We start from the raw sequence: 26942 nt of genomic DNA on the forward strand, positions 1-26942 counted from the left end.
ACTTTGTACAAGTACATTTTGAATACAGGACTTCTATTCTACATTGCAGTATTGATACTTTTACTGAAGTAGAAAATGTAATGTATTTTTTCCACTCCTGCCTCCACCTCTCATGTCAGTCTAGTAGCATCCCCACCCCCACCGTCCCTCCCCTCCCTCCCTCCCTCCCTCCAGCTGCGTCCGCCGCTGCTCCCTGTCTGTCTGGCCGCCCCGGTGTGTCTTGCTCCGCTGCTCCCCCTGCTCTGCCCCTGCTTCCCACCCCCCGGTACCCGAAGCCTGCCCTGCCTCCTCTCCCGGGACGAACCCTCCTTTTTTTCCAGTGGATGCACCGCAGCCACGGCCACAGCAGAGCTTGCAAACATGACGACGGGCATCGCCGCGGCTTCTTTCTTCTCCAATTCCTGCAGGTTCGGGGGTTGCGGTCTCCAGTTCGAGTCCCTGGCCGAGCTCATCGTCCACATCGAGGACAATCACATCGGTGAGCCAGCCGGGGGGGGAAGAGGGGAGCTAAAGCAGTTAGCCGGGGGAGCTAATGTGTGTAGCCACGAAGCTCACACACACACACACACACACACAGCAAGCAAACATAGCGGAATGCAACGAGACGAGCTGCAGCGCTCGGCTCGTTGCATTCCGCTATGTTTGCTTGGCGTGCCGTTCATAAGCGGCGTAACAACTTCTCGGATCATGAGGTCGTGGACTGTGAATGCGGGCTGTGTGCTTGTTTTGCTTTGCGTTGATGTTATTGAATATTTATCGTTATTTCTGCTGTTGTTGCAACTGTGTGTTCCCACTTCCAGCCAGGGCCGCCTCCTCGGTCGGTCTTCCATATAAACTAGCATCCATCCAGGCTCCGAGCAGCTAACGTAGCGGCAGAGACTAGATCCCATAGCCTGGAGATGGTGTCGCTCTGTGACTGGTTGCTTTGTTGTCAGGCAACTTGGTGGACTTGATGGAGACCAATGTTGAAGAACACATAAAGTAATAGAAATGTTGTTGGGTTTCCAATTAGAAAGTATTATCAACATTTCCATACATTTTGCTTGTAATGGATTAGTGTGTGTTAACTCGGACACATGAGCTAAAGCAATTTGAATTATTGTAGTAGAGGTATTAAACTAAGTAATGTCTTATGTTATGTGTACCTTTTCAAATATCTCAGAGTAAACATTTACTCCACTACATTGAGCCTATCATTTTATGAAAGAGATCTAGTCAAAACATTGTGGACGATGTTGTGTCCCTGGCAACCAAGTGGCCAATCGCAGCGAGACAAACCCCTCCGGGCACTGGGATGTTCAACTTTTATCAGGAGACCAGCCAATGTTTACATTTACAGGCCTGTGCTGTTGCAGAGATGCAGACCAGCGGTCCCTTTAACACAGTGTTGTGCTTAACAGCAGGCATCACTGGCATCACCTTGTGTCTTTTGACATGCTTTCATTGTCATTCCAATTAGGAGGACATCTTGAGTTGGCATAACCTAATTACCATCACTCTTTGATTGATGTTCTGCGACCTGCAATGACCTAAATATAGACTACTGTTATTATTATTGTTTTGCGTGTTTAATGATAGAAAAAACTTTGTTTTGTTCAGTACGAACTTTGCACGTCTTCAGGCAACCCCTGTGCAGTCTGATATGCAGTACCATCATTATTATTCAGATAGTACTTTTGTATTGGTTTTATTTTTGTATAAAGAGCATGTTTGTCTGTTCTGGATCTATATATATATGTTAGGCATTAGCATTTATTTTCAGACAGAATGATATTATACAAAGGAATGCAATGGTTTGATTCTGCCGCCAACTTTAGTATTGCCAGCTAGAGCTAATGTTACAAAAACACAAGATGGCCATTGGCCCCATTCCATCGGCCCCTTATCTCACAAGGATGTATCTCTGATATTTAAACAAATTGATTACAGTATAATGCTCGCCACTGTCTGAAGCACAGATCACCCTCTCACATTTAATGAGCAACTTATTGTGAAAGCAGTGGATTAGCCGGTAATCCACCCTAGCAGATTATACCATAAATGCATTTAGGCAGTTGATAACCAGCGAAACAAACTACCAGTCAGACAAGGCAGTGATTTACCAAGTAGCCCTGAGCTAATCATTATTAGTGGCATGCGTCCATGTTCAGTAGTCTAGGACAGCAGAGCAGGGAGGGAGACGAGTAAATGGATGCTCCACTAAGCCAGTTTCCATGGCAACCTGGGGTCCAGGGCAGTTTATTGGCCGAGGAGGAATAGCACACCTGCTGCCCCATTAACAAAGGAACCCCCCCCCCCCCCCCCCCCCCCAACCAATCCGCTATGGCGGTGGGCCGGTGGCGCTGACAGACAATCATGCTGTCATCACATCAGGACAGGAAGAGTGCGCTGTGTTCCTTAGGTAAAAGTGCTGTGCGTGAGTCTATAGAACACTGATTATCACGCCATATGCTCGGTGGATCGCTTCCAAATTTAGCAAGAAGTGAAATCTAGACCATCCGGCCTCTGCCCCTACGTACAGCCATGTGATTGTGTTTCATGTTTGACTTTGTAACATGGGATGTACATAATGTGTACATTCCCCAATCCCCATGGTGTCAATGCACGCTAGAGTACTGCTAGTATTAATTTAACACCTTAAGACCTGAGGACGATTCTACAAATGCCTTATAAATAAGTAGTTCTCACACAAAAATGGCAGACATACAAGCTCGCAGCTCGCATACGTCTGCCATTTTTGAATTGCCAACCCGGAAATCTGAAACGGCACGCGTGCTTTCCCCACTTTTGACGCGTTAACTCTTGAGACTGTACAAATGCAGGACATTCTACATTTGTTGCAAATGGAGAATTAACACTGAGGATAGCTACACTATAGTGTATTCTTTGATTTTATACAATTAAATAATTACCTATATAGCCCATTCCATGTCACCCCCCCCCCCCCACACACACACACACACACACACCCATCTGGCTCTTAGGTTGACCTCTGACCCTGGCAGTCAGCTGAGCAGAACGGAGGTCACAGGCCAGATCAGAGGCCCTAATGAGATGAGATCCCCCTCCGCTGGCTCACTGCCGCTGATCAGCTGAAGCATCAACAATTACACGGAGCAATCAATAACACCCCCAATATCTCTTACCAATGGCAGAGGGTTGTGACAGATGTGGGGGTTGGGGAGGTTGGTGTCTGTCTGCAGTTGGCCATGTCTGTTTCCCCGGTTTTTGAAGTGGCATTGTGTGAGATCTGTTGATTTGTGCGTGTGCGTGCCCGCAAGTGTAGTTCTCTGACTCTAGGTGTTGTCTATCATTTACATTTAGGATAGAATTTTGTAAATATATACAGAGCCAGACATCAGGTCAGGATGCTGTCTAGCTCGCAAACAGTTTTTTGGCTGCCATAGCTGGGTGGTTAGTGAGCCTGCCTGGGGAGCCAGAGCCCCTGGTTGTCGCAGCTACGATTCCAGGCCAGCAAGATGTGTCCCTGAGCAAGACTCTTAACCCTAATTGCTCCTTGAGCGAATGGCTGCTCACTGGATGGATAAATGCAGAGGACGAATTTCATGCATGTGCATATCGTCGTTGTCGGGTGTAAACCTTGTATGTCCAAAACCGTTCATTTTGCATTTATCATTTTAAAAATGAACTAAACTAGTGAAAACAGCCGATCTAGGCGCTGTGTGCTTGTAGATCTGCTGTTTTCACTACTTTTGTGCGACGGCCTTGTATAGTGAAGCAGGGCTTTACTTTAAGAAAAAGACATACACATTTGAAACTTGGAGATACAAGGTTTCTGCCCGACAGTGACGATATACTGTGTGTGTGTGTGTGTGTGTGTGTGTGTGTGTGTGTGTGCGTGTGCGTGTGTGTGTGTGTGTTGACACAATTACACATACACACACACACTCCAGGGGGAGGCAGTATAGAGGCTAGGATTACTGCATGTTTTTTGTGATAGGAGACATAACAAGCAAACTCCACACAGAAAGGCCCTTTTGCCAACCCCACCTAGAGTATGGGCACTGATGAGGAGAGGGCACCCCAGGACCTTCTAGCTGTGAGGCGACAGCACTACCGACTGTGCCACCCTGCCCCCCTGGGTAGCGTGGCACTGGACTATTCTAATTTCTATTCTATGCATAATATTGCTGGTTCCCCAAATGAAGTAATCATAGTGCACCACAAACCAATATTACCACAAACAACACTGCCCTCTAGTGATAGAGTATACTATGTGCGGCCTGAAGACATTTCTGCATTTGTGTAAGCCCCCAGAAATGGTTTACTGCAAACATGCCAACATGAGTCATCTTGTCTTGATCTCCCCCATCCTTATTTACTTTTCTCTAAGAATGACAATGAACAACGGTTAAGGCTATGTTTTTAATACATAATTGAATCCCTCAACGGGAAATGAGGATTTCTGCATTGAATGTGAGGAGTACGGTTGAGGGCCAAACAAAAATGACCTCAGTAAACTATTGTTTGTTGTGTTTCCGTGTTGACACAAATCCTGGAGGTGAGGTGACTGTAGGTAAGCTCTGAGGAATGCAGTGATCTCAGTCTCATCTAGCAGCGCGCCAGTAAGCGGCCTTGTTCGTCTTCCCGTGCAAGCACATACCTGCCTCTTACCTCAACACACAGACATGGGGAGGAAGGGAGGGAGGGGTATAGATTAAAAGTGAGGACGAGATTGAAAGCAGGCTGAAGAAGAGACAAGGGCAGCACACAGGGTTTTTCCCAACTCTCTCTGCCCAGCATAGACAGAAGTGAGAATGGCCTTATTCAACTTTCCGGGTCTGATATCATAAGACTGGGTGTCTTTTACCAGTTTAAAGAGTTGTGGTCAAAGCTTTGAAACCCCTTGTCATCCTCCTTTGTCGTACAAGGTGTCAGGCTAGCTCTGTGATTTTAGTGTCAAACAGTGCTTAGTTTGCAGTAATGTTTGTTTAGGTTTTAGTATGTGTGTTTAGCTGCAGGACCACAATGGAATAAATACGCCTTTGGGCTTCATTGTCTTTATCCTTTGAATGCATGTGTTGTATTTTAATTAGGGTGACCATATTTTCAGCCGCTCAAACCGGGACGTGAACCACTGTTGCCTAAAACCGGGACCATCAAAGCATTGCGCACGTTGTTACCGCGCACGCGCGTGCCCATTCTCTAACGTAGGGTTGCATACAAGCAGTGAGTGATTGACAAACAGCCTCAGCGTTATATTCAGACGCGCAATGTATTTGTTCATGTTTTCTGATTGGTTAGGACGTTAGGTGAGCATGTTTACATGAAAAGAACATGTAAATGTCTATGCAACCACTGAAAACAGCTGCCATTATTTTAATTCTGGCGAAAACCGGGACAATTTTGTAGTGAATGTTGAAAACCGGGACATATAATGTTTTAGAGAGATTTGTCGGGACACACAGCTTGAAAACGGGACAGTCCCATCCAAACCGGGACGTCTGGTCACCCTAATTTTAATACATTTAAAGGGTAAGGGGATTGTCCAGATAATACAACTAGGGTTTATACTAAAACGAATATACTAATATTGTCGATTCTTTTGTGTGATTATTTTATTGATTTATTTTTCAAATTTAACAAATCAAAAAGCATGCTTTTTGGATCATTAACACTTTCAGTGCCAGGGCGTCATATGACGTCCGACACGACCTTGGCAATGATGCCAGAAAATAATATTGGCGTCATATGACGCCAGATGCTTTTTTTTCATATTACAGTAGTACAGTGTTGGATCTATGCGGTAACCAAGATACAGCCCTTTTGGACGATGGGACGGTCGTCATGCATGACAATTCAGTGGCGTCAGTTCAGAACAAGCTAAGGTATGGCAACATGACTGGTGTCTGGTGAAGACACCAGTCATGTTGCCATACCTTAGCAACAGGCACGATGAAAAGTACATTTTTATTATTTCCCCCTGTCAAGGTATGGCAGCTGCATACCCCTGCCATACCCAATTGACGCCCCTGCATGACATTACACGCTTATGTGACCAAATTCAAGCATGCTGATTGGCCGGTTCCCCCCAGAAACAAGGGTCTCAGAGTTCAGTGACTTTTACACACAGCAATCAGAGGGAGAGAGAGATATATTGAGAGAATGAGCTAGAATTAGTTATAAAATCATTAGATGTAGTATTATTTAGAGAGATAGAGATAGAGAGAGAGATCGGAAGGTAGACGTTTTACCTAGGAGGAGTGGGGGAAGGGAAGGGCTAGTTTCTTTGTAGGTTGGGGGCGTCCATACTCCATTTTGTAAAAAAGTTACCGGACCGTTGCTCCGCTGATCAGAGAGCAAGTCATGGCCGCACATGGAGACCAAGCAGGCAGCCGAACCATGCCCAGCGCCGCCACCGACCATAATCAAAACCCGAAGCACCAGTTGGACTTTCGTTTGTTGCTGCGCGGCTGCGTTTGGGACTTGACTGAGGCGACGCGTGAGGATGAACGGTGATGCCGTTGAACGCTGATGCCGGCGATTTGAAGAGAATTCTGTGTTTTTGCTGCTGTGTCGGGGGAGCCAAGGAACGTCGCCAGCCATCCACAGTGGACGGAGGAGCTACGGCGGTGATCCGGACCGGAGGCAGGCTGTTTGGAGCAGTGTATCATCTTACGGCGCCCACCGGCTGCACCGATAGGTATGGCCCCGGAGAGCGGAGTTGCAGCGGGCGCTAAGCTAATACACCCAAATGAGGCCGTGCGTGGACTTAGCCGAAGAGGACGACCCGGTCGCTGCGGTGCTGTTTCCCCCTGCCCTGAAGGACGCACTGCTGAGGTGTGCTGCGATCAGCGAACCGGGTAAGCATTATAAAGCTATGCTTTTTACGTTTCAATATGTTCTATACGTCTGTCTGTCTTTCAATGTTATATGAGATCAGTGCTGTGTTCTGGGGACTCACCGGGGACTACCCTCCACACCTCGCCCGACTTGGAACACCCTCGCAGGCACGGCGCCGCCAGGCGCCGGCCTCTATACCTCCGTGATGGAGGAACAATAAAATATGAACGGCGTCTGCCCTCGTGAACCTTTCAAAGTAGCGTATTTGATAGGGATTATGTACTATAGCGTCTGCCCTGGCCAAACGAATAGTAGCTGATCGTATGCCCTCAAAAAAAGTCTAGAACACACCACTGTATGATAATGCATAAAGTGTGTTCCTGTGGAAATGAGCCATGAATCTGTAGGTCTACTCTAATGCAAGCTTGTAATACATTCTTCAATCAATCAATAACCGATGTCAATAAGCCTGACCTGCTATTGTTTTTTTTCCACGTAGGGTGCATTTGGTAATATACAATTCAATTCAAAGGAGCGTTATTGGCATGAGAAAACATACGTTTACATTGCCAAAGCAAGTATCACACATACAATAAAACTAGACCAGGTCAACCTGGTTGTGCCAGACCCCCTGTCTGTCATCATCATTTATGACATCATGCCTTTTGTAGGCATGTCATCATCATGTCATCATCATATATACCCTTTATATAGAAAACCAGGACAGACAGACCGACATTTGCTTATGTAGGTCTACCCATTTCATGGGTCTGGCAAAAAACAGTTGAAAATGCTATGTCGCATTGTCATTGCCAGACCCATGAAATGGGTAGGCCTACATAAGCAAATGTCGGTCTGTCCGGTTTTTCTCCATAGATGGTCATGATGATGACATGATGATGACATGAGGGAGGGATAGACCGACAGACAAAGCCTTCATGTCATCACAATGTCACAAATGATGATGACATGAGGGAGGGACAGACAGCCTATAAAGGGACAGACAGCCTATAAATGTACCATTAAATTTATAGGCCCAGAGGGTTGGCAGAACCGGGGTCTGGCACAACCAGGTTGACCTGGTCTAGTTTTATATATATACAGGGTACAAATAGCAGCATTATTTTCCTCATAGTACATAAAGGTATCAGCTCTGTTTCATACTGTATGTGCAGTAGGTCTAGATGTCAATCCATGTTTTGTAGTAGGTGTATGAAGTTCCTCCAACTTCTTCCAGTAAGAATACATTTCTTTATAGTTTAGTTTTTTATTGTGTGTGTATACCTAGATAGATAGTTTAGTAATACAATCAGTGTGTGTGTGTGTGTGTGTGTGTGTGTGTGTGTGTGTGTGTGTGTGTGTGTGTGTGTGTGTGTGTGTGTGTGTGTGTGTGTGTGACATAATAATCTATCAAATCGATCTCAAATCTGTATCAAATTTGTATCAAAGCAGAGCCTATAGAATTCAGTGGCCACGTATATATACATATATACATTTGAAATTATTTAGACTAGTGAAAACAGCCGATCTACAAGCACACAACGCCTCGCTTGTAGATCTGCTGTTTTCACTACTTTTGTGCGACAGCCTTTACTAAAGAACATACAAATTATACAGAAGCACGTTCATTTAGTATTTTGTATTTATTTCTATCATATACAGGGCCCGTGGAGTCTGACTGGATGGAGGAAGGATGGGAGCCCGATCTGCAACCAGACCAATGACAACGCAGAGGACAGTATGATGGCGGAGATAGCGAGAGTCACTCTAGGGGAGCTGAAGAACTTTCTGGGACTTCTCTTCCTCACAGCTATCGTTCACAAGCCGGAGATTGCCATGCAGTGGTCAAAAAAACATTGCCATGCCGTACTTTCCCAGAACAATGGCAAGGAACAGGTACCAGGCCATTTTGAGGCACCTGAGGTACACACACACACACACACACACACACACACACACACACACACACACACACACACACACACACACACACACACACACACACGGTGAACAGTACCATCTTTGACCTTTATTTGTGGTGCCTTTGACTCCTGAATGTTGGCTTGTTGAATGCCTTTTTTTGAGAATACAGTACAGTACAGTACTGACTTTTATATTATTTTATTTATTCTTTACTTGCTGCACATTTATTTTATTTTACTTTTATCCAGTTATATTTTATTTTTGTGAAGTCATATTTGTGATTTCTTTTTTTTTGGAAATATTTGTAAATATTGTTGAACATAAATATGTTCATGCTGGATGTGTGAGGTACTCACCAGGGTTAGGGTTCGATGTTGCCATAAAATAAAAGGTTGACATCGCTTTTCTGACTTTTTGTCTTCCTGACCTTCTAGACCAGGTAAAAACACAGTGAATTCACAGTGCATAGTTCTATCAAAATGTAAGGCAATTTCTACCTTCTGAGTCATTTCATACTTTTTCACTTTGCCCCCTTGAAACTAGACGATGGTACAATATTTTTTTAACTTTTTTTGCACATAATGAAAGTAGGCATGTCATTCTTTCTGTCAAGGGTACTTGTGTTCCGTTACCATTTACCAATTTGTTGCTATGGCTTCCTAAAGTTTTTTTTCTTTGAACTCAAATATCTCAGAATCTAGATTTCTGAGGTTATTGACTGGTTTGCGCAGTGCCCACTCTCGAGCACCTATCTCCAAAACCGCTCACCGAAATCACTCCAAAAATTTTTTGGTAAAAAAAAAAATCCTCTTTTACCAAACCTCCCATTTTTGTTCCGATGTGAATATCGGATCATTTCCAATTTATTCCCTGGAATTGGGGCAGAAATGAATGGGACCTAATGGTGGCACTGGTAAGGGACGGGGGGCAGGGGGGGCTGGCACTCAAAGTGTTAAAGAAAGAAAGAAAAAATATAATCAACACAAAAATTCCTAATGAATTTTTAATGATCTAATAAATCAATTAGTGTGATTAACCACGAAAAATTTACCCTATTTTATACTGCTGTGAACAGAAAGTAGTGGATCTAGAAACTCACTACGTGTTGCATTGCAACACGTGAGCTTGTAGATCTGCTATTTCGGTATTTAGATTTAATTGTATTTCTTTTATTCTAATCGATTAGTTAGATTAACCATTTCACCCCTACATTAATAATAGTCTGTACAAGTTTAGTACAAATAAGGGATAAAAGATTGAGGAAACCGTATGAATATATGGCTTTTGCATTATGACACTATAGTAACGGGGTACACAACGAATAACAAAGAACTTCAAACTTGCATGTGGATTCACATGTCACAAAACAAAAAAGTAGCGGAAACAACCTAAGTTTAAAGTTATTAAACATTTCATCCATTTCATAGTATATTTAAGTTTACAAAAGGCAAACAGAATTACAAAAATGATTTATATGTTCCAATGTTCAATGCCATAAACACAATTAAATCGTTAATTGCATTAATTTATGTGACAATTAATCATAATCATCTTGACAGCCCTATTCACATGTAAGTGCATAAGGACATACATGAGAAAGGCCCATAACTTAAGTCTCAAAGTGAATGATGTATGTAATAAATGAACAGTTAAAATCCTCATTGGCCCCTTTTCACCAGAAGAACTTTGGTTCTAGAACTGGTTCTGTTCTAGATTCTTGGAACCTTGGTGCTTCCTTGGTGAGCCGAGGGCCATTATTTGGTTCCAGTTCCGAACCAACTTTTAGGGTTCTGAACCAATTCATTTTCAATGGAAACACTTTGAACTGGTTCGATATTAGACAGGGAAAAAAAAGAACTAAACTGGTTCAACCCCGGTGGAAAAGGGGCCATAGTGAATTTGTCAATTCTGTAGGACAGGGGTCTTAAACGTTTTCAGGCCAAGGACCCCTTAGTTGAGAAATAGATGAAGCAGGGACCCCCACTACCTGTTCATAGATTGCATATAGTTTCATCGTTTGACAGCACAATTATCAGTGTATGTTGGAATCATGTCGATTTGTGTTTTCAGATATTTAACCACCGTCAAAAAACAACTTGACCTTTCACTCCGTACTTAGTCTGCTCTTTACCCCTCTACACCAAACCTATTTGCCGAAAATAGCCGATCTACAAGGTCACACAACGCCTCGCAGCGCGAGACGTTGTGAGCTTGTAGATCTGCTATTTTTGGCTAAAGTTCTCAGAATATGGACGCTAGGGTTCAAGTGGTTAATATAAAAAAGGCGGAAAAAAAGGTTTCTACCACACAAATGTTTGGAGGACCCCCTGTAGTAACTCTGATGACCCCCTAGGGGTCCCGGACCCCCATTGAAGACCCCCTGCTGTAAGAATTACATTTAATTTACACTCAACATACAACATACACTTGACTGCTTTGTCCGTCCTGCAGCGTGCCCTATGATGGCTGGCAGCTCGTCAGGGTCAGGTGTGACACGGAAGGAAGGGTGTGTGTAGATGTTGGTGTGTGCGAAAGACGTGTGTGTGTTCATCACACGTCCTAAACGACCTGCCAGGGCGGAGCGCCGGCAATTAGTGTGTCGGCATCCCAAACTGGAAATGCAACCCCACTATTCAGTCCATGCGTGTACCTATGTACCGTACTTTGTGCGTGCACAGCACACACACACACACACACACACACACACACACACACACACACACACACACACACACACACACACACACACACACACACACACAGTGCCTGCGGAAGTTAGAGGGCCCAAGTGCCCCACCAAGCTCTGGGAAATGTAATTACAGAGAGGTTTGCCTCCCCCCACCACACACACACACACACACACACACACACACACACACACACACACAAACACACACACTGTAGTCCCTCCCTCCTCCTTTTCTCCCTTGCCTCCACTCTCCTCTCCCTCCATCCGGTGTCCCACTGTTTGAGGAACACATTAAAATGCTCTCTGTGGTTTAATTAGCAGGCTCCCAAACAAGCCCTGCATTCTTGGCCTGCTGCAACACACACACACACACACACACACACACACACACACACACACACACACACACACACACACACACACACACACACACACACACACACACACACACCTACTCACACATATGCATATAAGAACATACACATGTGCCCACAAGCACACAGGGAATTATACATGAACACACACACACACACACACTCAAACACATACACGTGTACACACACACACAAACACACAGAGCAGTGCAGACGGTGTTCAACAGGGGGCAGCAGTGTACTTCTGTTGGCGAGGCACAGGTTTGTGTTGAAATGGCTCTGAGTGGCTGCCGATTGGTCACTGCTGCGTTTAATGACAGGACTTGTAATTAGGGAGATATTTATAGACCCTGGAGACCTGCGTGAAAACATTTCAAGTATGCAACGCGTGCATTCGCGGCACCCGCAGATTATCATTGTGGCAGCGTCCACTCACACATGAGCGCTTACCCAAATACCCGTAGAAATGAAAGGACAGTGAAATGAACCCATAAAACAAATACGTATGTTTTTCAAAAAACATATATTTTTAACACACATCTTTTTCTTGAAAAACGGATGCTAAAATAAAAACAATGTTTAGAAAATATTTTATAAAAAATAAGCTTCATATATGTGTTTCTATTCAAAAATGACCACAAAAAGCGTAAAATAATGATAAAATAATAATTTTGGGCATTGTCAGACCGACACTTTGTTTACATTCTAGTCTATAGACTAGGATGTAAACAAAGTGTCGGCCCTACAATGAAAAAGTTGACTATAGCTCCTTTAACAGTACAACCACCTACAAGGTAACAAAAACTAAAAGAAAAAGCAGTTCTCAAAGTGGGGTCCAGGGACTCTCTGGGTTCCTTTTTGGGGTCTAAATTGACCCTCACAAGTATGTAACTCTTACAGTATACAAATGAAACCAAATGGACCTGTTTCATTTGTATACTGTCAGAGTTAAGGGGAGACCTTGACATTTTAGAGTTTGAGAACTACTGATTTAGACCAAAATGCAGGTTTAAATGAATTCTGCAATGAATCTCTGTATTAAAAATTCACCAGGATTTTCTATAAGGCTCCTTCCTGCATTGTATCACGATATATGCGATATCTCTGAAAAGGTATATCGTGGAGACATTGTATCCTCTCAATGATATTTTATCACCATATCGCCCACGCCTAGCATCGGGAACCGTGGCCAAATTTTTTTTTTTTTTTTTTGAGGACTACTGATTTTAGAAAGCATTTTTTGAATCATCCTCATGTCTTAGCTAAGATGGATTGACACACCATTGAGAGAGAGAGAATGTGTGTGTATGGTGGTCCCTGTTCTCTTGTTGCAATGGCAGTATCGCCGGTGTTTTGGTTTCCTGTCCGGCTAGGTGAGCGGAAGCCATTAAAGTGGGTGAACATTTATTGCTGTGCTCTCCCTCTCTGCACCTGGCTCAGTCCATTTCCCCTGACACCCCCCACCCTTACTCCTTCTCCAGCCCCCCCCCCCCCCTCCACACACACACACACACACACACACACACACACACACACACACACACACACACACACACACACCTACCTCATATTAACCACTTCTTAAAGCCTCTAGTCTTATTAGTCCAATTATACGCAATTAGCATAAATCAGCATCACATAAGTGTAGTTTAACGACAGAATATGAACGCCAACTGGTTAATGTAAAGATATTTTAGCTGCCTTTTGCCCCCACTCAGTACCTTTCTGAGGGGAAACGGTCTGTATTTCTACACCACCTTTATTCAAAGAGCTTTACACAGTGCGTTACATTCACCCTTTCACATAACCGACGGCTCCAACCTGCTCACTGGGGACAGCTAGGGGTTCAGCGTCTTGCTCAAGGACACTTCGACTCAAAGCCAGGAGCAGGAGGAGTTGGGTATAAATCCTCTGGTTCCCATTGATTGATTGAATACATTATTAACACTTAGCAAATGGTACAGTGGTACAATTATACAATGATGCTGAAAGGACACAAGAAGCCCCAAGGGCTTGTCTCCATCCATTGTGGTCCTGTGTATTCAATTTATCGAGACAGCCGTTCAGGCAGTGTGCTTGCAGTACTGTTTACTTACATGAAACTTGCTGCAATACTCCTGAAGCTAAGGAGACGGATGAGTCCGCCCAATTTGATCGTTGGCACCGAACCACACCTATAAGTTTGTCATCTTATCACTGAACCATTATCATGCTGTAGTTACTAATAAATAGACTTTACTGTACTGCACAACGCTGCTGTGTTTCCAACATTGCTACAACATTGTGCCAGCAACACTTTTTCAAGTCTGTTAATTTGCCTGGTTTCCGTGACCAGCTACAAGCTCCCACTAAGCCTTTCTGTGTGTGTGTTTGTGTGTGTGTGTGTGTGTGTGTGTGTGTGTGTTTGTGTGTGTGTGTGTGTGTGTGTGTGTGTGTGTGTGTGTGTGTGTGTGTGTGTGCGCGCGCGTGTGCGAGTGTGAGCGAGCATGTCTCTGGTCTCTGCATCTCAGCAGCAGGTAGGATGATTAAAGCAGGGCTGTAAAAGGCCGCTGTGGACCACCGCAGTGGACCACCACAGACGTACGTATGTGTGTGTGTGTGTGTGTGTGTGTGTGTGTGTGTGTTTCAGAAGAAAGGAGATGATGGCAAGTGTGCATGCATGGTGGTGCATGCAACTGCAAGAGCGTGTGCTTGCACAACATGCACTTGCATGTGTGCGTCCTGCGTAGTGTACATTTATTTAAGAGGAAAACACATGGAATAATAGCAAGCAATAGAGAGTGTTTTGTGTTTGTTGGTCTCCTTGGTTCTCTCTCCTGCGTGGTGGGAAGTCCGCATTCTTTCTTAATTATGAGGTGTGAAAGTCTGAAAACCAAAGTCCTAAGAGGGCCAACACGCGCACACACACACACACACACACACACACACACACACACACACACACACACACACACACACACACACACACACACACACACACACACACACTAACCTTTGAGTAATGCTTTGTTAATAGATGTACAAAGATAATCCAGCCCTTAGCCTTAATGGTTTGCATTGTAATATACCATACATGTGATAGCTATTATATGCACACTGTAATTAGACCTACACACACACACACAAAAAGGAAGAAAAAAAATAACTGCACACAAATCCTTATGATTCTCATGTGTATGTTCCTGTTTTGAACACTTGATGGCACTGGTAGCTCACAGATTAACCCGCCTTCCTCTCTTTCTCTCACACGCACGCACGCGCGCACACACACACACACACACACACACACACACACACACACACACACACACACACACACACACACACACACACACACTCCTGTTTTTCAGGTAGGGGGCCTTTTGAAGTCAGGGTTGTTTCCCTCAGGCAGTGGAAGTTGCCTACTGTAGTGTTACTGATTTAGCAAGCAGACTGCAGGGAGGAAAACATGCACACAAGTCTTGTGTGTGTGTGTGTGTGTGTGTGCGCGCGTGTGTGTGTGTGCGTGCGTGTGTGTGGCAAACACACACGGCTGTGTACATTCAGCACACGCCTCTTCCTCTCAGCCAGCTCTCTCTCTCTCTCCCCTTCGCTCTGCTCTCGGACAGATTTTGCCACATTCAGACTCCAGAAATGATTATGCAGCTATGGGGGCACTTAGAGGGAATGCTTCGCTAGTAAATTAAAACAAGCTTTGGCACCGTTGTAATAATAGCGCCGCTCACGAACGCACGTGAATACATTTATATGTGGGCTCCTGAACATGACGGACCGACGCACACCCTTACAGAGAGAGCAGTGTGTGTGGTGTATTATGGTGGGGTGGGGTGAGGGAGCCCAGGTGATCTACAACGACAGGCTGGCAGTCAGCGGAGACATATTACTCAGTTACATACTGAGAGTATTCACTCCAACTCTTTCCTTCGTACTGGAAGCTTTAGACTAGTGATTTATGTCTCTCTCTCTCGCTCGCTCTCTCTTGCTCAGCCTAACTCACTTTCTCTCACTCTTGTACCGTGTGTGAGTGAGTGTCTCTCTATCTCTTTCGGTCTCTCTGCATCTTATCAGTTGATCCTCGCATTCACAACGTCACCGCTTGCTTGTCCATTTTCAATACAAAGGGGCCTTTTCTTGGCATGACAAAACATACCTTTGCATTGCCAAAGCAAAGGTGGAACAAAACAATGAAAAATAAATAATTTACATACAATTAAAAGGAAATAAATAAGTGTAAACAGAGCTGTGTTACACTGCAACTTAGAGAGAACTATCCTGGAATTGTGCATTTGCTGTTTCAAATAGTTATACACCCATCTACGAAAGGTTAGCTTTGTATACACATTTCAAACAAATGGCAGCAACATTCCAATGTTTTGCATTCACTTGGTACAACACCTTTGGGACAAATCGCATCCGATTTTTCACATGTATTTAAAATTGTATAGCGTTTAAAAAAAAAGTGTTTAAAAGAAGTTGCTCTGTTTGTCTCTCTCTTAGACACAGATCCACGGGTCCTGGAGAAGCAAGAGCAACAGCAGCCCACGTATCTGGCCCTGAGCTACATCAACAGGTAACACACACACACACGCACACCATCAACAACACCATGACACATGCACAGGCATACAGGATGGTAAATCTATAGAGGGCAGTATTGCTCCACCGTTGGGAGCTATGTGTGCGTGCGTGCGTGTGTGCGTGTGTGTGCATGCGTTAGTGTGCATCTGTGTGTCTGGCTTGCGGCAAACAGCTTGGGTGACTGATCCCTTCCCATAGACATGGTGGTGAGTCATCCCTGTACCAGCAGACAAAACCACACAACACAATCACTCCTGACTCCACATACACGCACGCGCACACTCATACTGTACAGAGCCAGCAGCATTCACATTATGTGTGTAAGTGAGAGTGTGGTGTACCGATGTCTCATGTCCTGCTCAACCACTATTAAATCATTCCAAGAGAACGATGAGAAAGACAACAGGGAGAGAGAGAGAGGAGTGAGATGCAGGGGGAGAGAGAAGAGTGAGAGCCAATGGGAGGAATGGAGAGAGAGGAGTGAGGGAAAGGGGGGTGTGGGAGGGGGAGCGTTTATTTCTGTGGTAAGTGTTCAAGTGGTGAGACTGTAAATGTCATCTCTACTTATTGTACCATGTTGAGATGACTTCACATGGGAGGAAGTTCAAAGAACGACCTTGTCTCTTCATCTCCCTCGGTACCAGCAAGACCACAGAACAGCCGTAACATGCCACAAATAACAATTAACACCATTACCTTTTATTCTTTTTTGTGCTACTATACATTTGTATATACAGATGATCCTGGTTTGCTTGGTTGCTGTATAGTTTCACACAAGCACTCTCACACAAGCAAAATGCAGCAAAGTATGAAATATATATATATATAGAAACTGTAAATGTAGTAGAGCCATACTTTGTTGTGTTTTGAGCAAGGTTCAGCCCTCAAAACTGAACAATACCTCAATACCTGCATTGCAATACCAGTACACTAAACTTCTTTTTTATTCGTATTGAGCGGTGCAAACTGCAAACCCATACAAGGAGATATGCAAGTGTGTAGTGTTTGCGCTGCTAACTTCACACAGGTGCGATTTTCTTTTTACAAAGGAAAATAGAGTGCTTTATTTTTAGACAACAACGTGTATAAATCAGTCAATGGTGCACAGCAAATCAAACCAGCAGGTCTTGAGTAGAGGGAAGCATAATTCATATTTATATAGTGTCGTGACTGGTCCATTCACTCAAGTTGAGATACCTCATGGAAGTATGCAGCAAAAAGCTTGATGCCCTGAATGTAGTTGATTCTGTTAAGTTTCTCATTCTGAGAGTGAGCCCCATCATCACAGGATCCCACTGGGAGCAACATGACATTTCGTCCCGTGGCCTCCTGGAAAGTCAGAGTAACTGGAATGCTTCCGCCCTCACGAGTCAGGTCAGGCTCCACGCCAAACACCGTCTTCATGGCCTTTCGACCAGCCATGTAGTGGGGGTGGTTGAAGTCGGACACCCACGCCTTGGCCCCCTCGCCCATGTAAACCTTCAGCTTGTTAGGACTTTCCAGTTCAGCAAACCTCTTCTTTAGATGGCCAATAACCTGTTTCTCCACAACAGTGGGGTCCATGTCTGGAACTAGGCGAATGGAGAACTTTCCAGTGACCTTGCGAGGGATTACAGTCTTGAACCCACCTTCGGAGAAAGCCCCCTCAATACCATGGAGAGAAAGGGATGGATATCTCCAGCGGTGCATTAAGATTTGCTCCTTGTTGTCATGAAGCAGCTTTTGAGCCCCGACATCCTTGCAGTAATCCTCCAAGTCAAAGTCGATCTTCTCATACAGCTGTTTCTCTGCGTCTGTAACCGGGGCCACGTCTTCATACATTCCTGGAACCAAGATCTTTCCCTTCTTATCCACCAAGGAGCCCATGAGTACGATGAGGTCAGTCATGGCTTCATGAACAGAGCCACCAAATACGCCAGAGTGGAGATCCTTGTCAGAGCACTCCATCTCAATGAAGAACGGGCAGATGCCTCTCAGGCCATAAGTGATGCAGGGTTTGTTCTTGCCCAGCCAGTAGTTGTCTGAGATGCAGACGTAGTCCACATCTTTCAAGAAGGTGTCTTTACGAGAGATAACCAGTTCGTCAAGGCCCTCCGATCCAGACTCCTCCATCCCTTCAAAGCAGAACTTGATGTTGATCGGAAGGTCCTGCTGAAGCTTCTGGTAAGCCTCAATACAGTTCAACCAGGCCAGCACTGGACCCTTGTCATCCGTGGAACCTCGTCCATAGAGCTTCCCATCTTTCTCCACCAGAGTAAAAGGCTCTGTATCCCAGCCATCATCAATACTAGCTGGCTGGACATCAAGGTGACCATAGACGCACACAGTCTTCTTGCCCGGGTCTGAGCCCAATTGCCCCAGGATGATCGGGGGCAAGGGAATCTCCTCTCCAGAAGGAAGCCTCTGTTTGCCAATGTCCACCATCTCCACCGTAGCCCCCAGCTTCTCAATGTCTTTGGCTGCCATCTCCATCATCATCATGATCTCCCCACGCTTGTCAGGCCATGCTGACACACTCTGAACTCCCACCCATTGGGCTAGGCGCTCAATGTACAGCTCCTGATGTTCATCCACATATTTGAAAAGTGCCGCTAGATCAGCCATCTTTGCCAGTAACTCACTCGTTGTGACCCACTATGTTGTTTCCACACAGCTTATATACATGTGACACTGTTCCTGTCGCCGCCGCTTCCCTGATGTCATCGGTATATGCCCATATATGGGCATACCTCCTTTTGTGCCCATATATGGAGCTGACCGATTTGATTACGCCTGCTGCCATGTCGACACCATATTTGGCCGTTGCTGCTTTGGGAACTGGTTATGACTGAGTCAGAAGTTGTTACAAAATATAATATCTTCTAAATCCTAATAGTTTTCTGAAAAACATGTTTCTATATTAGTGGTTCTCAAACCTTTTGAAATCAAGGACCCCCAGAATTGTATGTAGTGGACCGAGGGCCCCCATATAAAAATATGTTGTTCCAGGGACCCCCAGGAGAACAGATTTGAGTTACAAATGTTCGCTTTAAAAATATATGCATTCAGAGAGTTGCACAAACTTTTCTAAAATAGCAGATGTACAAGCTCATAGCGCGGCACTCGGTGCCGCGCTATGAGCTTGTATATCTGCTATTTTTCAATAGCCAAAGCATGAAATAATGGTTAAAGAAGTGGTTAAAATCGAATCTAAATAAATCCTGTATTTGTGTGTGTGTGTGTGTTGTCAGGTTCATGACGGACGCGGCGCGCCGGGAGCAGGAGACCATGAAGAAGAAGGCGCCCAAGCTGTCCCTGTCCATCACGGGGGGCGTGTCCAGGAACAGCACGGCCACGCCCCCTCGCCACACCAGCGGCAACCTGACGCCCCCCGTCACTCCTCCCATCACCCCCTCCTCCTCCTTCCGCAGCAGCACGCCCACAGGTAAAGCAGGTGTGTGTGCGCGACGCGTGTGTATACTCTGTGTGTGTGTGTTTACTGGTGTTTTCCTGTGTCAGCGTGTCTTCATGTTTGTGTATACAGTCAGTATGGTTGGGGTGTGTATGGTGGTGGTGGAAGAAGGACTTCCATATACGCACGTTATTTTCTATCAAAACATGCCTTGAGTTCCTGGAGATGTTTCCAGTTTTTGTCGGCATTCCTAAGCCAATCGTTTGACGGAGCGGTCAACAGGAGACTCGGTAGGAGACTCTTGTGAGATTCGTACCGGCGGAGACTCTGCCGGTCATCAAATTATTATTGCCGGGGACCCAGTCACCCAAAATGTGAGATGACCTGTGATGTCATGCCGTACTACTGCTTTATCTATTAGGTCATTAACTCAAACTCTGCCATCAAAATACCCCTTTGTACCCCTTCTCTGCCATGCCCGTAGAACCCGTAAATGTAATAAAAATTAATAAAAAAAAATTTTTTATCGAACCGAACTAAAATAGGCCGGAACTAATGCTCCGTGATCGGTTTCTACACGGACACATTATTGAGCGGACAACTTTAACATTGGAGTCCCTGAACCGGAAGCGGAAGTCCGTCCTCTATTTTGGCCCGTTAACTTTCTGTCTGAACTCCGCGGCTTACAGATGGAGAACTTATTGATCAATTGAAAAAGTTTCAACGGATTTGAGAAGCTGATGGAATACGCGAACACACGATGCATAGCAGTGTCCGATCACGCACGATGGGAACTGGACGAGCGCCCACGTTAACAGGTAGGAGAAGCCGGCAGTGAAAGACATAGAGAAATTAACGGGCTTTACGGCCGTAAACTACGAATGAGTTAAAGGAGCAGTTCACCCCCAAAATGACCTGCTTTCTATTAATTACTCACGCCATGGAGACTTGAGTTCAATCATATTTTTAGTTTTTTGTTGCATTCCTAAGACAAAAAAATTATTACAATAAATGTACCCCCATTGATTCCGGATGGGGACCCGAATGCATTTGGGTCCCCATCTGGAATCAATGGGGGTTCATTCGCTATAATCACATTTTTGTCTTAGGAATGCGACAAATACCAAAAAATATTATTGAACTTAAGTCTCCATGGTGTGAGTAATCAATAGAAAAAAAGTCATTTTGGGGGTGACCTACTTCTTTAAGGTCCACAGAATGAGAGGTTTGCTCTGCCGGAAACATCGCGAATAAAAGTCATCACTTTTTTTCTTTTTCAACCTTCAACAGAGCATTTTTGCATTGCCGTATTGATACTTTTACTCAAGTAAAACATAGTGCGTGGAGTACTTTTCCCACCACTGTTGCGTGCTAGACTAGTGTGCGTCGTTGGTGTTGTGTGGAGCGGTGCAGTGAGCAGTCCGCTCAACACTCTGCTAATTACACAGCAGCTGTCACGCTGTGTGTTGGCCCGGGGACCGCGTGTTCCCTGGCCCAAAAGCAGATGTCCAAGTCCAGCCCCAAATGGTGGTGAACATAGTGTTAGGTCTGGCCTCATGTGCAAACAGGAATATATCGTCGTTGTCGGGTGGAAACCTTGTATGTCCAAAACCGTTTGTTTTGTATTTTGTCATTTAAAAAATGATTGAAACTTGTGAAAATAGCTGATCTACAAGCACACAACGCCTCGCATTGCATGCTTGTAAATCTGCTATTTTCATTAGTTTTGTGCGACGGTCTTGTCTGATGAAGCAGGGCTTTACTTCACAAAAAAAACATACACATTTGAAACTTGGAGATACAAGGTTTCTGCCCGACACTGACGATATGCATGTGCGCACGCGTGCGCGCACACCAGCTGGTATCGCTGCACTTGTGAGGACATCCGCATTTTGAACTCCAACCCTGAAGCCTGGGTTGTGTTAAGTCGGGCACTGGTGTCGCACACCGAAACTAGGCTGATCTACAAGCTTGGAACGTGTCGCAGAGCGATGCGGTGTGAGCTTGTGGATCTGCTAATTTCAGAGTGCGACACCGACGCATAACCGAGTAGTACAAATCAGGCATAACCCCTAAGACCAACATAAATGCCTAACGCTAACCTCAATCTTTTCCTGATTGTATATCTTAAGTCCCCAAATCAGTTGGAACCCTAAAACAACCATTTTTCTTGTGAGGACTGGTGTATTTAGCAAATTCTTCTTTACTTGTGTCTAGATTTGTCCCTCAAGTATAATAATACAGAGACACACACACACGCACACACGCACACACACACACACACACACACACACACACACACACACCTACTTTCAACATGTGCCAGGGTGCCATCCATTTCCTCATGCTGAGTTGCAGCATTTCCTGTGAAATGGTGGGGGGTCAGAGAGTGTGTGTGTGTGTGTGTGCGCGCGCGCGTGTGCGTGCGTGCGTGAGTGTGTAGCTCTTTGTTGGTGCCTGTGCATGTTAGTAATGTTGTGTGGTGTGTGTGTGTGTGTGTGTGTGTGTGTGTGTGTGTGTGTGTGTGTGTGTGTGTGTGTGTGTGTGTGTGTGTGTGTGTGTGTGTGTGTGTGTGTGTGTGTGTGTGTGTGTGTGTGTGTGTGTGTGTGTGTGTGTGTGTGCGCGCGCGTGCGCTCGCGCATGTGTGAATGGAAAATGTTCTGCTCTTAGCAAAGCACTTTTTCCAGGCTCCGCGATGAGGATCACTCCCACTTAATGATCTCTTTCTCTGTGCCAACCCCCAGCCTTTTGATATACCCAACACCCCCCAACACACACACACACAGAGTGTCCCCCAACACACGCATCAGACTCCTGCAGGGTGCTTTCCAGTAATATTCTAGGCGCTAACCCAGTGTTTCCCAAACGCTTGCTCGGAACCCATTTTTGGGTCAAATACCCTCTTTTATGGATTGTGAGTAAACATCCCTTTTTGTAATGCCTCAAAAAAAAAGAAAACTAACAAACAAATAAGAATTCTAAAGAATTCCATAAATTAAAGAATATTGAAATATTGAACATAGCAGAAAAGTGATTTAACCGATTAAAATGACACAAATGCTTCCTTGGTTTTTGTTTTTAGCATTGGCTATTCAAAACTAGCAGATGTACAAGCTCACACTCACACAGTATGTCACTTTGTGCCGCACTGCGAGCTTGTACATCTGCTATTTTTGAACATTTTATAATTTTTAACTACAAAAACGTTTGCAAACCACTGATTTTTGGAATGCGTTTGTAAAATCGGCCTCAGGTCTTAATGGGTTAATATGATGTTGATTGAAATTCTTTATATTTCATGAACATCTTTACTTTCGGAGGGAATGTCTTTTTTTTTTTTTTTTTTTTTTGACAAAATATAGGAAACTGAAAATAAAGGCACTCTTAAAAACGTGTCTGCGACCCATAAATGGGTCCCGACCCACTGTTTGGGAAATGGTGCTATATCAGGGGTCTTCAACGTTTTCAGGCCAAGGACCCCTTAGTTGAGAGAGAGATGAAGCAGGGACCCCCACGACCTTATAGTTTTTTTTCCCCAACCTTATAAGCTTATAATCTGTATAGTTTCATGTGTTTTGGATTCAGGTCAATTTGTGTTTTACGATATTTAACCTCTTGAACCGTCAATACTTAATAAACCTGACCTTTCACTCAGTACTTAGTCTGCTCTTTTTCCCCTCTACACTAAAGCTCTTTGCCGAAAATAGCAGAGCTTGTAGATCGGCTATTTTTCGGCTAAAGTTCTCAGAATATGGACACTATAGGGTTCAAGTTCAAAAACGGAGAAAAAAAAACTTTCTTTCACACAAAGATTTGGAGGACCCCCTGTAGTAACTCTGAGGACCCCCTAGGCCTAGGGGTCCCGGACCCCCTGTTGAAGTGCTACATGTGCTATATGATGACTAACAGAGTGCTTTTTGTGTGTGTGTGCGTGTGCGTGTGCGGACCCCCAGGCAGTGAGTATGACGAGGAAGAGGTGGACTACGAGGAGTCGGACAGCGATGAGTCGTGGACCACAGAGAGCGCCATCAGCTCCGAGTCCATCCTCAGCTCCATGTGCATGAACGGCGGGGAGGAGAAGCCCTTCGCTTGTCCCGTGCCAGGCTGCAAGAAGAGATACAAGGTGTTGTACCGCTTCAATGTGGGACTGGTGGAACTACAGGGTTCCCAACGGTCATGAAATTCCTGGAAATATTTTGAAATTAGAAAAATATTTTTCCATTCCTGGAAAAGTTTTGGAATTGATCAAGGGTCCTGGAAGGTCCTGGAAAAATAGCTATGCATTGTCTTTGGTTATTGATTTTGTTAATGCCTCTGAAATGACAAATTCAACATTGGCCAAACTGTCAAATATTAGAGGCAAAAATTGTGAAAATAGCAGATCTACATGCTCACAGTGAGCATGTAGATCGGCTATTTTCACAATAAAACCGTGTTATACAAAATTCCTCAACTCTTAGTGCTCGTGAGGGTGCCCGGGTCCCCAGTTCAAATATGATTATTTCGGGGGTCACGGCCTGAAAAGGTTGAGAACCACTGGCATACACTGCCTGTCTTGGCATTTCACATAGGAGTAAGCGACTCGTTATTGAGCTGAATTATTGCTATATAGTATTGGAAATCGGGTTAAATATTCTGGAAAAGTTTTGAGCTCACATCCAAGCTCAGATCAACTATTTTCTCTATTTTAGAAAATGTCTGAAGGAATCTTTTGTTATTAATATCTTCACAATATATTATTGCGACTGTCAGGTCGCAGTTACTATCAAAACCTCCACCGGCTGTCTGTCTGCCAGTCTGTCAGTCTGTCTGTCACACGTCACACTTTTGCCCTACTCATATCTCCGCCACCGTTGCCCCGATCCATGTCCACCCTCATTTCTCACATGGCCCTCTTCTAGCGCCACCATGAGGCCGATTCTTGCAAAACACATTTCTGGACACTGCTCTTACAAATTTGGCCCTAAAATCATGCAAAGCGGTACACAGTACCTCTAAAGTCATGTCATCAACATGGATCTGTCCCATTTCCCATATTCCCTCCTGATTGGCTACCATTGTGTGTGTGTGTGTGTGTGTGTGTGTGTGTGTGTGTGTGTGTGTGTGTGTGTGTGTGTGTGTGTGTGTGTGTGTGTGTGTGTGTGTGTGTGTGTGTGTGTGTGTGTGTGTGTGTGTGTGTGTGTGTGTGTGTGTGTGTGTGTGTGTGTGCTCATCGCAATATTGATATTGAGGTAGGCCTAAATAAAAACAATATCATGATATTAGCCCCTATTGCCCAGCTGTAATAATATGGTAATACCTGTTCCGCATTAGTACCTGATCAATAGGGGACTGTTTGGACTGATTCCGTTACTAAATTGTGCCCAACGTAATTGATGAACGATGTGTGGCCATTAAAAAAATTATGATGATGATAATAATGTTCCTGTATTTCCCTGCCATGTCCTCCTCCAGAATGTGAACGGTATCAAATACCACGCCAAGAACGGCCACCGCACGCAGATCCGCGTGAGGAAGCCCTTCAAGTGCCGCTGCGGGAAGAGCTACAAGACCTCGCAGGGCCTGAGGCACCACACCATCACCTTCCACCCGCCCGTCTCCACCGAGATCCTGCGCAAGATGCAGGGCTGAGAGGTGGAGATCTGTGGAGTGGAGAGCTTGGTGCCGAGCTTCACCCCAAACCAAGACCCAACCCAAGCATTCCTATAAACCCCACCTTACCCCACCCCTCGGCCCCCAACCCTGACACTCACTCCTACACACTAAAGGATCAAGTGCATGCTTTAAAGTTTTTTATTTTGTTTTATTCTTTGCCTTGTATTATGTTACATTTGTTTCCTTTATTTTATATATATATATCTATATCACTTTGTACTTTTGAATGACGTATCATTGTAGTTTTTAATGTTGTACATTTGCACATTCGTATATGCTATCACACTTTTATTTTTTTCATCATTTTACTCGCGTAAAGGTGCTAACTGTAAAAAACAAACAACAAGAGAGAAAAAGACAAAAAACAAAAAGAAGCGAGAAACGCGAAGCGATACGAAACGGGAGGAAGACGAAATGCAACTAAGCCCTGCCTCTTTTTTGCGGTTGGTCTACAAATAGAAAGAAGTCGACTCCCTGTGTGTTAGAGGGAGGGAGGGGGGCAGGGCAGTGGGCTTAAGCCCATAAGAGTTAACTTATACAGGATATAAGAAATAGATATATCGATATATAAAACATAGATATGTATCTGTATATAAAAAAAGAAATATAAGTATTCATGCGCATATACATAAATAGTTACACTTTATTTCCAAGCTTTATTTTATATATTTTTTTCATGTTTTAGGTATCGCGTGTATTTTTTTGTGTTTATCTGTCAAAGTGTTCCTTTTCATTCCTTATTGACTGAGATGACCGGATGTCGAATGTTTCACACGTGAGACCCAAGGTCAGAAAGCTCTGTGGCCTTTAAGGGCAGAGCCTCAGTCCAACACTACAGCAGCATTCTTCCCTCGGTGCTCCACCGTAATGTCAAGACCCAGACCGTTCAATAACACAATATTCCCCCTTTTTAAAGTGGACCCTTTTAAAACACAGAGAAATAATAATTGAGTGCCGGGCTCCCTTGGGGAATTTTTATTCACTGTACAATTGCACACGTAAAAAATTGCATTTACCCATCCTAAATATTAGGAGCAGTGGGCAGGGTGCTATTAATGCAGCGTCCCGGGAGCAGTTGGGGCTTAAGTGTCTTGCACTGGGACACTTCCACACACAGACTGGGGGGAGCGGGGGTGAACTGGGTACGTTCTGATTCCCAGACAGTCTCTCTACCCACTCAGTTATGGCCTCCCGACTCTCTAGTCTCTCAAGAAGGATGCTTTGGCTCCCACTATTTTCAAACGCTTCCGCCTACGCACCGCTTCCACTTGGCCTGGGGCGGCGGTCGCGTAAATAACTCCCAACTGGAAAACTAAGCAGTCGAAGCCTTACTGTTTTTAGCAGAAATTAAAGTTTTGGATTCATCTCCAAAAGAGGAGAAAGAGGAAGCTGCCACCTTCCTTTGGAAGGAGACTGCTTCCTCCTCTCAACCTTTTACCAGGTGGAATTCCAGACTGTCTCTGGAGCATTCAAAGGTTGTCGGAGGCTGGCGTGAGAGAGAGACTAAGGCCCAATTCATATTTGGTCA

At 44.6% G+C, this 26942-nt stretch overlaps 2 protein-coding genes across 3 annotated transcripts; one reads left to right on the forward strand and one right to left on the reverse strand.

Moving 5' to 3' along the window:
- The first annotated feature begins 271 nt into the window (after positions 1-271).
- Positions 272-26062, forward strand: jazf1a (JAZF zinc finger 1a). Of its 2 annotated transcripts, none has more exons than XM_080735863.1 (5): positions 272-478; positions 16288-16360; positions 19599-19792; positions 23713-23882; positions 25214-26062. In XM_080735863.1, the coding sequence occupies exons 1-5, from the start codon at positions 361-363 to the stop codon at positions 25388-25390; spliced, it is 732 nt and encodes a 243-aa protein (XP_080591989.1). In that variant the 5' UTR covers positions 272-360; the 3' UTR covers positions 25391-26062. The 2 variants fall into 2 exon arrangements, with proteins under 2 accessions (XP_080591989.1, XP_080591988.1); XM_080735862.1 differs by having other exon boundaries at positions 23717-23882.
- LOC308292737 (cytosolic non-specific dipeptidase-like) lies at positions 17548-18972 on the reverse strand (the record flags this gene model as incomplete). Its single annotated transcript, XM_080735154.1, has 1 exon — positions 17548-18972. The coding sequence occupies one exon, from the start codon at positions 18970-18972 to the stop codon at positions 17548-17550; it is 1425 nt and encodes a 474-aa protein (XP_080591280.1).
- Positions 26063-26942: the final 880 nt, after the last annotated feature.

The sequence above is a fragment of the Nannobrachium achirus genome, assembly GCF_963921795.1.
Source record: "Nannobrachium achirus genome assembly, chromosome: 10".
NCBI classification, from domain to species: Eukaryota; Metazoa; Chordata; class Actinopteri; order Myctophiformes; family Myctophidae; genus Nannobrachium; species Nannobrachium achirus.

What these genes read in the sequence shown, in the direction of transcription:
- jazf1a (XM_080735862.1), top strand. Translation starts at nt 324, where the DNA reads ATGCACCGCAGCCACGGCCACAGCAGAGCTTGCAAACATGACGACGGG. An exon ending in CATCGAGGACAATCACATCG is followed by an intron (nt 479 to 16,287) that starts GTGAGCCAGCCG and finishes TCTCTCTCTTAG; the next exon opens with ACACAGATCCACGGGTCCTG. An exon ending in GCTGCAAGAAGAGATACAAG is followed by an intron (nt 23,883 to 25,213) that starts GTGTTGTACCGC and finishes GTCCTCCTCCAG; the next exon opens with AATGTGAACGGTATCAAATA.